Below are 13,934 nucleotides of genomic sequence, written 5' to 3' on the forward strand. Positions count from 1 at the left end.
CCCAGACACCACAGTAGCATATAAATTGAATTTGCTGCTTGGTTTCACCCTTCATTCCACCATTCATCTCAGTGAAGTGAGTATGTTGGTCTTTTATCATCATTAGTTTTGCCATCTGGCTTTTTCTCTAGGGGCCTGATGGAACTACTTGGGGTCACCTGCTTATGTTAGGAGGTGGTCAGAGACTTCTGATGCCTGGAGCTGTGTTGATATTTAAGATAACTTACCTTCTGGGGCTATTTGTGATAGAGCAGAAGTATCAGTCTCTGTATGTCTTTTTCCCTTCTCACACTGATGTAAAAGTTCATTTTCATTACATCAGTCCTGTTGATTTCAACAGTGTCATGACTTGAAATGTTTAGGTTTTCTTTTAAAAGATGCTTTTCCTTTAAATACATCTCATGTATTATTTTAGCTGTATGTGTTCATATAATATATTTGAAGAAGTGTTGCTGGACACCTTTTTGCAGTGTGGTTGCAGACTGAGCAACGTGTACATTTTTGAATTGGCCCTGAACAAGAATGGTGTGATGAAAGATTAAGAAGGAAGAGGAGATATTGAGAAACACCTACAAAGGTGTGACATTGATGATATACCTGAGTCTGTGGGTTTGGATCCACAACATCTGGTTAATCTGGGGGAAAGAGTGGAGAGGACACAAAAAATGGAACACCTAAAGTTAGACTTTGTTAGGCAGGTGGACGGTAAGGATCTATTCCTGCCTGCTAGTATGGAAATGAAACGCGGTTTTCAGTTTTAAGCAGGTATCTTAGTTGCTGTGTAATCTTTGGAAATCATTGGAAACGGGGTACTCAAAAGTGAATTTGAGTTCTGTGTGAGGAGAGAAGGTTAGAAGGTATATAACACTGATAGGAAAATGTCCTGTTTTAGATATTTTCTGTTCATAAATCTAATGGAGGCATTTCTGCCGGAGACCAGTAAGAGATTTTTAGCCTACTTTTTTTGACAAAGATATTTGTGTCTGTTTCCCATTGGCATTTTACTGGTATGAAAATGTCTAAAATCAGGAACCACCATATATGTTTTTTTCAGATGATTCCACGGAATCGTTCAAAGAAGTTAAAATATTAAGGAACAAAGAATATTTTCTGTAGGACTTTTAAGCACCTGCATGTAATAGCTGTGGCCCACAGATAGAACTTTATAGCTAGTTTATGTAATCACTTTATTTTTGCGTGGAGAACAATTTTTTTGGAGTTCAAAATGTGCTATTCATGAAATACGACCCTGATGACCAGTAGTTTGAAGGTTGATAAAGAATGAAGCTGTTTGAGCAAGACACCATTATTTGTGAAGCGGGAAACATGGTGAAGTAGGCTTTGATTTTTTTTCAGTGAATTTTTCTACTCCTCTAAATTTAGTGTTGCATCTGATAAAAGATTCAGAGGATAAGCTGAGGGTGGTTGGTTGAGCTGTATCTATAAATTCAACATGACTTTAAGCCTATCTCAGGTGACATTCTGTTTTCCTAGCACCTTTATTTAATTTGAGAGACTGTGTGGTTTTATATTCCCTGAAGGTTTTATTTTGTATTCCACAGTGCTTTCAAAGGCATAGTTAGAAAGCTGCTGTTAAAATGCAGGGATTTAAGTGATGCCTTCGACATTAAAAGTAGCAGAATTACAGCCTGGAAGAGAAGGTGACACCTTGAGAAGATATGGTCTTCATTTCTCTCCCCCTGCCCCCGCCCTCCCCCCCCCAAGTTTCCTAAGAATATTTGATAGCTTTTCCTCAAATTTTATGTCTGACTGCACTGCTTCTGTGTTGGTCAAACCCCTTTCTGTCACTTAACACAAGTGGTAGCATAAGGAGCAAGTAGTCTCTGATGGCTGGGTCCCTCCAGCCCATCTGCTGAGTGGGTTTAGTGATATTCTATCACTGATATGGGTTATTCTCTACTGCCTTCTAGAAAAAAAGGTCAAAAGTCCTTTAGATCCCTTCTAGTTCTGTTGTATTCATTTCTATAAGACCTTCATTAAAATATTGGGGGGGGACAATTCATTTGTGAACATTTGTATATGCTTTGTGGAGCCCTCCCATAATTAAAAATTATAGATATTCATTAAGGGAGAATAAATGCACAACTGTTGTTGCCTTAGTGAGAATTGCTTAAACACCCATTGTTTTTTTCATACAGGATTTTTTAAAACCTGTAAAAGGAAACAGCTCTTTCTGAAGTATATTTAATTTGCCAAATGTCTTCTGGTCTTGCTCAGAGTTTAGTGTTTTGAGAATGTCAGTAATTTCAAACATTTTCCCTAATTTTCTTTTCTGTAATTAGCTGTTTTAGCCTTTTGCTCTGTATCATTCATAAAGAACAATATTGCTGCTGCTCTTCAATAACTTTTTATGGAATAGCAATTTTCAGTGGCTTGGCAATGTCAAATAGAATTTCATAGCTCAAAGTGAGCGATTTGTGGAGAACTCTGTGGATTTTGGTTTGCCTTTTTTTTTGGCAAGCCATAAATATCATAGATACACAGCAAATCAGGAAAACATCTAGCAATTACTTTAATGTGTTGTTAATGACCTTTCAGTTAGATGGTTTAGCTGGATTTTCTGTTCAGTTTCCATCCTCTTTTGATGACTGAGCCTGTATAATTTGTGAGTGAAAAGTCCTGCAGCCCTTTTAATCAGAATAACCTGGTCTTTTGGAGAAGCAGTCTCTCTGAGTTGGGTGGCATGTGCCTGGCAGGAGGATGCAGAGTGCGTTTTGCCCTTTCTCTGGGTGATGTGACAGTTGGGGTCCTTTTACTTCCAGCTCAATGTATCTGAAGTGATGGCCTTATCTGAATGTGTCAAGTAAAGTTACACTCATTCTTCCTGCAGTATTCTCTATTCCCTTCCCCATTCTCCTCTCCTGTTGCTGGGATTTGTATGACCAAGGTTATAAATGTGGCTTTTAAAGGCAAAAAGTGCCTGGTGATTTAGAGACAGGGCAATGCAAGAATGCTGTTCTGTGTTAGGCTCTGATGTGTCTCAACCTCTTGGTTTATTTGATAATATTTGGACAGTAGCTAAAGATAGACTCAGCTATGAAGATGTAATACATAACATTTATATAGTATTTTGCATTTTCAGTGATACAAAGATTGATCTACTTGGTATGCTAAATAAATGCTAATAGATATGTTGTGTATTGTTATGGAAGTAGTATAAGTACTGACTGCAGTTTATGTAATTTCTTTTTCAACAGAATGCAGTAAGTATGACTTGTTTGCAGTGCTGATTTTGCTGCATGCCAAATTTTAACTCTCTCATCTTGAGCTATGCAAGTTTTGCAATCTCTGAGTGATAATTGCAGTTGGTGAGAGGGGCAGCATTTGTGGCTGAGGAATTTTGGTGATCAGCTATGATTTTGCTTCATTTAAAACTAAAATTATAAAAGTAATCTGTGCTACCTCAATATTTTCTAATCTGCGTGTGTGTTCTTAATCTCATTTAGCAACCAGATCCTTGATTAAAACATTCAAATGATTGCACTTGCCTTCAGTGATAAAAATTCTATCAGCATTATTTAAGCTTCACAGGTATTGTATAGCAGATGATTTGGTAGTTTAAAAAGGCACAATGTCATGTCACAGCCTGTGATGGGGCAGTCACCAAGCCTCCTTCCTGTGCCTACCCCTCCTGCTGGGGTCTGCTCCACTCCCCGGTCCCTTCTGCAAAGGGTCACACATCTGCTTGCTCCCTAACCCAGTTTTAGATGAGTTAGCCTGTTAGAGGAATTTTAGTCAATGAAGCTCTTTTGTTTCCCATCATTTCAAGGGGCAGTTTGTTGGCAGGGAGGAGGTGGGTTGACCTCTGGAACCAATAATCTCTTAACCCAGGCTCAGATGCAACTGGAATAGCAGCTTGAGCCCTGTTCTGTAGGGAAATAGGATACTTTATTGGCTGCTGAGTGGAAAAGAGCTGATGCTACTATCATGATTTTATTTATCGGACCCCGCAGGAGACTACATTTTACATATGGGGACAGATTGGTGCAGGCAAAACTTTGGTCATTTATTCCCTGACACCACAGGTGTCCTCATAACTTGTTGAAAGGGATCAGTATGGAGGCATCGTGAACAAAACCCACAGAGGTTTTTGTCCCTCCCAATGGACAAAGCCTCAGGAAAGGATTTGGTCAAAAATTTCTAAACTAATCGTGATCTCAATCAAGTATTCCTCCAACCATCACATCATAAAACTGGAAGGAGTAGTTAATACAGCAGCTTGTTGACCTGCAGCTGCTGCAGTAACTTACTCCAGCTGGGTTCCAGGCTGTTTACACAAAGCAAACTCAAACGTATTTCATCTGACAGGACAACAGCTTTGAGCAATTCATTATCAACTACTGTAATGAGAAGTTGCAGCAGATCTTCATTGAACTTACCCTCAAAGAAGAGCAGGAGGAATACATCCGAGAGGTAATACTTGAGTGCATCTTTCCTTATCCTCTTCCCGTTGTCCCTGCAGAGATACATAGGCATGCAGGCTGGAACCATTTTTCAGGCAACAGAGGCACTTTTTGAGCACAGGACTGACATGGAGCATGTTTGTGTGGGGCTGTGTGGTAGTTACATGAAGCAAAAAATGTTGGTTTGGCATTTGTTTCACATTATGAATTCTCCAGGTGAAAACCAGACCCAACTCTGATTCATTCATTGCCAACAATGACTGGCAGTTCTGAGCAAGGGCTAATTGATTTATTAGAACACTAATACCACTTTCTGGTATTAGTGCCATTGCCCTGCAGCCTGCATTTTGGATTACGCAGCAATGTCTGGGATGCACCCCAAGAACAGCCACAGCCAGTCCTTTATCAAAGGGAATTGGGTGGCTAAAATAATAGCATGCAACACTAAAGAAAGTACAAATAGAGTTTTGGTTCTAGTGTTCTTTCAGGTAAGTATTGAAGGGAGCTGTGTGAGCTTTACGGATAAATTTAAGATGTCCTGTAGAGCCCAGCCTCTGGTGTTTGATGTTATTCTGTGAGTGAACATCAAGCTAAAATTTTAATAGGTTTTAGCAGTGCTCCACATGATACACAGAGCTCAGACAAAATACCAGCTCCCAGCTGTAAAAACTGGCACACGCTGTTTGTACTCCAACTGGATGATACCATTTTGCTGTATAAACATTTTTTTTAATTACATAAAGTTCCTGCCTTATGATCCTGAGGATAACATGAAATTTCAGCATGTCTTTTTAATTTTGCATTCAGTGGTAAACCATCATTGCTGCAATTTGGTTCTTGAATGATATTTCAAATGCTCTGAGAAAAGTAAACTGTAAGAAGTACCACAGAGTGCAGATTAAGAATGAAATGAATATGTTCCTTCTTTCAGTCCTTTCCCCTACCAGCGTTACCTCGTGATGCATTGGCATCTCATCCTGGAAATTTTATCATTGATGTTTGAAAAAAAAAATTGGGATATTAAGAACATCTGAACAGAAGTCATACTCTGGATTTTTCGAATGGTCTTATCTAAATTTAGCCCTTTTTCTTCCTCCCATGAAAAAAAACAAACAAACCAAAAAAACCATCCCAACAACGAAGAACTTAGAAATTTTGATCTCAGGAGCTTGCAGTGACATGGGCTGATTTCCTTCTGGCCAGTGGGAGCATGGGCAGCACGGGAGGAGCCTGGCCTGGTGCCAGGGAGTGCATGGGAAGCTGACATGGGTGGGGGAAAGGAATGGAGAGTGAGTTTGGCAGCAGCTCAAGGACAATCATTTTGCGCAGATAATGATAGTAGTAGATAGTTGCATTTTTTTTTTTTTCTTAATAAATAAATTGTTGGTAAGCATGCAGAATTAAATTTCAAAGTAGTACCATGGTTAATTGGAATATAATGGGAATTGCCTAGAGGAAAAGCTCCCTCCATTTTTTTCCTGTTCATACATTTACTTATATTTTCTTACAGGGGATTGAATGGACTCATATCGAATATTTCAACAATGCTATCATTTGTGACCTAATAGAAAATGTAAGTTGTATTCAGGAATCTCTCTGGATAATTTTTTAATGTGGATTTTTTAAAATAATTTTTTTTTAAATCCATTTTTTTAGTGGATTTAATTTAGCTGTAAAATCTATATGTATCCTCATGCACTAAATTTTGTGAAACATGCCATTCATTATTCATCTTACTTTGAATGGTAGAAGTTTATTTTACTAAAAAGGTTTTTTTTATAAGTGATGTTACTTTTGTAGAAATATTCAGCAGTATCTACATGAAAAAAGTCCTCAGATCAAATAGCTCTTAAATGTTTACATTTAGGGCTGTTCTCAATAGCAGATATCACATGCTGCATTGTAATTAACATTTCTTTTCATATGGGAACTAGAAAACTCAATTACACATTCATTACTGAGTGTTAGAGGTACTCAAAGTACTTGTATATAATGAGAAGACTTCCAAAGCAAGAAAGATAAAATTCCTTAACAATCAGAAAAGATAACTTTTTAACCATTAACATAAAATACATGATGGTTTTACTGTAAACTGGCAACTTTCAGTTGAGTTGGAGTTGCTACAGTCTGAGGAAATGACATGAAACTTCAATGTGAATTTCAGGATTCAGATCTCATAAAAAGTCTTTCAAAAATGCAAGTGCTAAAAATCGGTTGGAAATGGTTGTGGGGTAAAAAGAGCCAAACCTTGAGATGGCTTGAAGAATGTTTTTCTGGATAGCAGAAGTCAAACAGGAGAATGATCTCCTTTTTGTGCTGTGATGGAAACAAGTACTAAAGCTCTTGTTTTGAAACTTCAGAACCAAACTGGAATCCTGGCCATGCTGGACGAAGAATGTCTGAGACCAGGAACTGTTACCGATGACACCTTTTTAGAAAAGCTGAACCAGGTCTGTGCCACTCACCAGCATTTTGAGAGCAGGATGAGCAAGTGCTCCCGGTTCCTCAATGACACCTCCCTGCCTCACAGCTGCTTCAGGATTCAGCACTATGCTGGCAAGGTACCTGGTGAAGGGAGCATGTGCGGGCTGGTGTAGCTGACTAAAAAATCCAGGCCTGTCTTAATCTTTTTTTGTCTTAAGCCTAAAATCTGTGATTTGGGCTGGAAGGCTTTAAGAGATCTTGAAATGGTTTTGGTTGGAAGGGACCTTAAATATCACCCAGTTCCAAGCCCCTGCCGTGGGCAGGACACCTTTCACTAGACCAGGTTGCTCAGAGCCTCATCCAGCCTGACCTTTAAGACTTCCAGGGATGGGACAGCCACAGCTTCTCTGGGCAGCCTGTGCCAGGGCCTCACCACCCTCACAGTGAAGAATTCCTTCCTAATAACTAATCTAAACCTGCCCTCTGCCAGTCTGAAGCCCCTACCCCTTGTCCTGTTACTACGTGCCCTTGTACAAAGTCCTGCTGCTCCAGTTGAAATCAAAACACTTCTCCTTTCATCAAAGGAGAAAGATGCCCACTGCTGCAGTGCTGCTGTTAGGTCTCTGGAAAGAAATCATTGCTCAAGGTGACAAAAATTCACACACATTTGTAGGCAACATATTTTGGAAAACATGCTCTTTGTCACTGAATTAGCTGTAGTCCTTAGTCACATTGTTGAGAAAATGCAGTTTTAGTATGTTTGAAGGAACTGAGTTTGATACTCTGTTTAAACAGAGTATAGAGAAAGCTACACAGAGGGCTTGCAAACGTATTTGCATTTTGCAATATAAGAAGTATGAATAAATACAAGTGTGACAGCTTTCAGTGTGTAATCCATTATGACTTTTTATTAATGAAAATCAAAATAATTAAATTTGTAGACTGAAGATTTAAAAGAAAATTAAAAGTAAATGTACGGCTGAAATTATACCTCTTGTCTGAATCTGCTGAAGTGATAATTTCACACAGTAAAGAATATTTGGAAAGTGTTTAATTTCCCTAGGACTGCTTAATGCTTTTTGAAATTTTCTTCATCTTATAATTTTGAATAGCTCAATAATTTTCTTGTTCAGAATAGTCCTGGAAATATCAGACTTTCAGCCTTTCAGGCAGCCATTCATTAACTTAACATTATTTGCCAATAAGAGTTTGTAACTGCCTATAATCTATCAGGGGTTAATACCTAGGTACTTCTTTGGTTGTCAAAAATGTAAGTGAATTGAAAATACTCTAGTACTTGGAGAAGGACTGTGCACAGATTGTGTCTTAGCAGGCTGTGAGGGTCTTTGATTGTTACAGGCATTCAGTAGAGCGACTTCCTCCTATTTTGGGAGGAATGTTGTTTTTCCATCCTCTGCTAAGAACATTTTGATCTTGTCAGTGGTCAACAAAAGTTTGACCCCCCTTTTAAGAAATATAAGTCATTTCATGTGAGCAGTTGTTTGGTTTTTTCAGTAGTGGCATTTACTGCACCTGTCAGAACCAGAAACAAGTTCTCCAAAATAAAGTGCTGCCTGAGTTCCCGGTAACTTGCTGTTGTGTAAAATATGTGTCAGTACTATTTTCATTCAGTATTCTGTGTACATAGTACATACCTATGCAGAACTGAGAAATCATGGATCTGAAGAAGAATCTGTATTACCAGCCAGATGACTTGTCACAATTAATCAGAGAAGTTTCCTACCCTCAAAAATTAAAAAAGCCAGTAGCAATCTGAGATCTGCATGAGGTTCCTCTGGCTGCCTCCTGGGTGCCCAGCTGCAGGTCAGAGCTTTGTACTTGTGCTTGTTGTTGTTGGACTGCTTTCCTGGTAAAAGTCCTTTAAAATAACAGTCCACTGGGGGCTGCACAGCTTGCTGCTTGCACTGCGATAGCAAGAGGTGGTATGCCATATCTTGTTTTAGTTAGGCAAATAATGTAAGCATAAGTACTTTGAAGGAAAAGGGTATTTTTGTTGTTTTGATCCAAAAGAGAGGGAGAAAACTTCATCAGACCGAGAAAAAAAGGATTTTTGTGGAGTCTTGGCAGGTGGTGGTGGTGTGTCAGAGTTATCATGGAAAAAGGATTTCTTCCACTTCAAAAACCAGAACTGATCGACACAGGGAACTGTATGGCAGATGAGAAAATGCATCTTTCTCAGGTAGCATGTTCACAGACATTTTATCCAACAAAAAGTCATCCAAATGTTAGATATAAAATGAAAGCTGAAATATCTTTTGTTTCTTTTGGACAGTGTGTAAGAAGGAGAAATCAATTTCTTGGGCCAGTTTTGAAGTGGTCTATGTTGTAGTTCAAAACCTGTGCTGATGAGACTCTTCTCTGTTGTTTAGGTTATGTACCAGGTGGAAGGATTTGTTGACAAAAATAATGATCTTCTGTACCGTGACCTCTCCCAGGCCATGTGGAAGGCCAACCACTCCCTTATCAAAGCATTGTTCCCAGAAGGAAACCCTGCTAAGATCAATCTAAAGAGACCACCAACGGCAGGTTCACAGTTCAAGGCTTCAGTTGCTACCCTGATGAAAAATCTCCAGAATAAAAATCCAAACTATATCAGGTAAATTCCCCAGTGCCAAAGATTTGGTGAATTTGTTTGGTGAGGTTATATAAAAAAACCCCACCTCGATATCCAAGGATAAACTATTGAAATCTATGGTTTCTATCTATCACCATAAGAGTTGTATACATGTACAGTGTTGCAAAGAGATGTCCCTTTTGGTTTTCCTTTCCAGGTGCATCAAGCCCAATGAAAAAAAGGCTGCAGACATTTTCAACGAGGCCCTGGTGTGCCACCAGATCCGGTACCTCGGGCTCCTGGAGAACGTGCGGGTCAGGAGGGCGGGTTACGCCTTCCGGCAGGCCTACGAGCCCTGCCTGGAGAGGTACAAAATGCTCTGCAGGCAGACATGGCCCCACTGGAGAGGGCCGGCCAGGTAGGCAGACAGCAGTATTCCTACCTGTCCTGAGTGAAATTCCTGTCTTCCACGTGTCCTGATTTTAAAATTTTTTTTGCATACGTTGCGAAAGGAGCATATTGCAGCCCTTACTGGTTTGGGTCTGACAGAAAGGGCGTAAGAGAGATACTGCAGTGGATTCAAAACTGCAGGGAGGTCTGGAATGATCAGGAGGGCACTTATCTTTAATAACCAACTTTCAAAGTGTAAGAACACTCATTTCGTTGAAGACAGCCATGCAGTCTTCCCCTGCCCTTTCAGGAGTAACTTTACATAATGATTGGGGAACGATTATGAGATAATATCTCTTGCAAATCAATTGTATTAAATATATACTTTTAAATTGCATAGTATTCACGTGTATTTTTTGCAAATAATGTCTGGGATGGGCAAATAAGCTTCTATTATTTCTTTTTACATGTGGCCACCAAAAGCATGATTTAAATAGCTTTCATAATAGACTAACATCTTTTAGCTACAATTTAAATCTTTAGGTTATCAAGATAATGGTGGAAGTGCAGTATTGATAAAACCAGCGTTGTAGTAATCATCACAAAGATCTGCACAGTTCCTCTCTCCTTTTTCTGTTGGTGTTCCTAAAATGCATTTGGTAAGAGTGGAACACTGACGTTTGTCAAACTCGTTAGTCTTTGTTTCACATTTTGACATTAGTGTGAGAGCCCTTCCTTTTTCCTTTTTTTTTTTTTGTTTTTAGGTAAAATAATTATAGATGTAAGAGGAAAAAATAGGCCATTGCTGATGCTGTAAAATGAAATTTGCTCTTTTTTTCCTCAAATTATTCTGAATCTTTATGGTGATTATTCTTGCCTTTAGCTGAATAACCACTGAGTAAATGAGTTAGGTTTTCAATCTTCTTATGTCAAGCACTATTTAAAAGTTTAAAATATGCTTTCATATGCTTTCCATAAATTAAGCTGTGAATATGTGAACTAAGAAGTTTTAAAGCTGAGGTTCATGTTTGTTAAGCTCATTTATTCCTTCTTAGGGCTGGAGTAGAGGTGCTGTTTAATGAATTGAGAATCCCTGAAGAGGAATTTTCATTTGGCAGATCAAAGATATTCATCCGCAACCCAAGAACAGTAAGTGAAAAATGCCTTCTGCAAAACCAAGCCCTCTCTCTTGAGGACAGCCTGCTGTGACGTGCATCATTCACTACCTGGTTCCTACAGATTTTTCTACTTGCAGTGCTTTGATATATTGATGTGAATGTAGCATTAAAAAAGCACTTTTTAATGTTAGACCCATTAAAATCAATGTGAATCAAGATTCTACAATAGCTGTCAGCCTTTATTTAATATAATTTTAGAGCATTGACTTGTGACAGTGTATCTGCCACAAATCATCTTGGTATATCTGCCTATAGCTCTGGAGATGAATAAAACAACATGTGTCTGAGGGGGGACTTCAGTAAAGAAGTGATTTCTCTTACAAGAGCTGTGCTTATGGGTTTTTTCCCTTGTCTCTTCTCTCCTGCTGTTTTTCTTCCAATGTCAAACAAAACCCTAAAAACCCCCACACCCAGCTCTTCAAACTAGAAGACCTGAGGAAGCAGCGTTTGGAGGACTTGGCTACTCTGATTGAAAAGATTTACAGAGGCTGGAAGTGCCGTACCCGCTTCTTGTTAATGAAAAGATGCCAGATTGTGATTGCTTCCTGGTACAGGAGATACGCAGTAAGATACCATCCTTACTACATGGGGGGTTCTCTTCATTGTTTAATACATATAACCTTCATAGGATATTCTTCCTCAATATGTACTGAGAGCTGTTGAAAGAATTCAATTTTATGCTAATATTTAAGTACCAATAGCGGGAATAAAGAAAATTTAGTTTCTATAGACCACTATTAAGTGCTTACATTGTGCTTGTTCTTAAATAATTGAAAAGCTCTCCAGAGTCCTTTTGCTCTGGGAAAACAGGATTCTGTGGCTCAGCTGGGAAGAGTCTTTTTCATTAAGCTTAAATGCTGTGCTTCCCAGCACTTCCGGTGCTTTCAAAACATGTGGTTAATGTGTAAAAAATGTTCAGTAATATACATGTGCAGTTCTGTGGAATTCAGTCATTCCTAAGCCTTTTTGTGTTTTTGCCTTATTTGGAACATTTGCCTTTGACTCAAGAATGCTGCCTGGGAGGAGGCAGCATATAATTTTAATTATAACTCCTAAGACTTGTAATTCAGTGTCATTATTGATACAGTCAGTCCTAAAGCAGTTTCAGATCTATCTGTGGACTGGGTGTTTGGTGCCACAAACTGAACAGCATGGTTCTGTGATTCTTTGGCAGTTAGGAAATGATACTGACTTACGAGATAAAAAAGATTTATTTGTTTCTAAAACCGTTCTTGAACTTCTCAGCTGTGTTTTGTTACTGCTAGAGAATAGCACAAGCGTATCAGAAACCTTGATAAAATATGGAAAGAAAGTCTTCTTAAACTGCAAGTTGCAGAGTTGACAAATCCCTGTTTTTCAGTTGACAAGCACTTCTGTTTGTCCTCTTGAAAGCCATCAGTGTTTGGTTCACTTCTCTTGGATAACTAGAGGGAAGTATAGATGATTTGGAAAAAGTATGCCTGAAGCATGCTTTTTTACTGTAAAAACTCTTCTCTCTGAACTTGTGTGATTGAAAGCCCTGTTCCTACAAACAGCATCATTACAGAATTGCGTTGTACCCATATGGCTTCATTATGATCTCATGCAACCTTAATGAATTTAAAATGGACTTAATGCAGCTCAATTGGCACAACTTTAAATATAAGGAAATGAAAACAAATACACGGCCAAGAACTGCTGATTTCTTAACTGTGAACCTTTACTGGGTCACTGGTGAAACATGGCAGCAGTTGTTTTATTGGTGGTGATAGAGAGGTTTCCTCAGCCTCTTCATGCGGATGGAAGGCACCGTTCTCCTCACCCAACATGACTGGTAGGCACAGTGCTTTGGAAGGTTTCATGGGAAGTCCCTGGAATGAATAAAGCTTTTTTGAGCAACTCCTTGTGCTGGAGGCTTGACTCAACAATATGCAGACATTTGTCTGTCTGTTGCCTTGCAAGACACAGATGGCAGCCGTGGCATGAGGGTGGCCCAGAGGGGACCCTCTCCAGCTTGCTCACAGAGATGTTCACTGTCACTGAGTGGGCTGAGTGTCAAGTCTAAAAGCCCTGTTGCAAAGTCTGTCAATTTAGTATTATACTAAATGTTAGGCTACTGGAGAACTGAGTTTTAGAACTGAAAATGCTCAGCTGTCCAGGAAATTTATAGTTCAACTTAGCATGCTTAAATAATACTGCAGCATCTCATTCTGGAATCCATGGTTTTGGTTTTTTTCCTCTTCCTGAGTTATCATCAGCACTTGGTATAATAAAAGGAAATTTTATTTTATGGGTAACAGGAACAGCTTGTCTTATGAAAAGGTGGTAAAAAGCTTAGCCAACAAACCTGAGCATTTGGGACAGTTTGTGTGCTACTCTGGTGGTGGGGAAGACAAATAAAGCTCTTACTGTTAGCATTTAATCTGCATTTGTGCTGCTGACCATGAACTTAGTGTTTCTGTAAACAGGGTGACATTGTCCATGCAGCATTGTTGATGTGCTTTGTTTCCCCTCGAGTTGAACACAGAATGTACACTCTGATGTGCTCAGTCAAAAATTGTTCACTTTTTACATTTAGTGCTTGTCTCCTCAAGCATATGGTGAAATGTTAGTAATGAAAGGTTTATTATGCAGTGCTTAACAGATGTAATATTCTGTTCTAAGCATCACATACTTATTTCCAATACAGCAACAAAAAAGATACCAGAAGATAAAGAGTTCGGCTATTACAGTGCAGTCGTACATCAGAGGGTGGAAGGTGAGTTTCCTGCTACTGCGGCTGTCTGTACGGTGAGGGGAGGAGCAGGTCAGAAAACACATCCCAAATGCACTGAGCCTCCTGCCCTTCATGCCTTCCCTCCACGGAGCTGTGGCTGTGCCACAGCCGTTGTTAAACACTCGTGTTTGCTGTGAGAAGGGGTGAGTTCAGGGTATCTGCGTGTGTTGCCCGGACTATAAATCCCT

At 39.2% G+C, this 13,934-nt stretch overlaps 1 protein-coding gene across 9 annotated transcripts in view; it reads left to right on the forward strand.

Annotated features, from left to right (window-relative positions):
- MYO1B (myosin IB) overlaps positions 1 to 13,934 on the forward strand; it is a 110,017-nt gene that overhangs the window by 75,443 nt on the left and 20,640 nt on the right. For 5 of the 9 annotated variants that reach the window (XM_048309242.1, XM_048309246.1, XM_048309245.1 and 2 more), the window contains exons 14-22: positions 3,219 to 3,224; positions 4,330 to 4,434; positions 5,935 to 5,997; positions 6,785 to 6,985; positions 9,239 to 9,465; positions 9,641 to 9,841; positions 10,869 to 10,962; positions 11,406 to 11,555; positions 13,660 to 13,728. In XM_048309242.1, the coding sequence (XP_048165199.1) occupies positions 3,219 to 3,224; positions 4,330 to 4,434; positions 5,935 to 5,997; positions 6,785 to 6,985; positions 9,239 to 9,465; positions 9,641 to 9,841; positions 10,869 to 10,962; positions 11,406 to 11,555; positions 13,660 to 13,728 (1,116 nt within the window). The remainder of the gene's footprint in view (positions 1 to 3,218; positions 3,225 to 4,329; positions 4,435 to 5,934; positions 5,998 to 6,784; positions 6,986 to 9,238; positions 9,466 to 9,640; positions 9,842 to 10,868; positions 10,963 to 11,405; positions 11,556 to 13,659; positions 13,729 to 13,934) is intronic. The other 4 variants (XM_048309244.1, XM_048309247.1, XM_048309249.1 and 1 more) reach the window with 1 other exon arrangement.

This window comes from Corvus hawaiiensis, chromosome 7 (genome assembly GCF_020740725.1).
Source record: "Corvus hawaiiensis isolate bCorHaw1 chromosome 7, bCorHaw1.pri.cur, whole genome shotgun sequence".
Taxonomy (NCBI): Eukaryota; Metazoa; Chordata; class Aves; order Passeriformes; family Corvidae; genus Corvus; species Corvus hawaiiensis.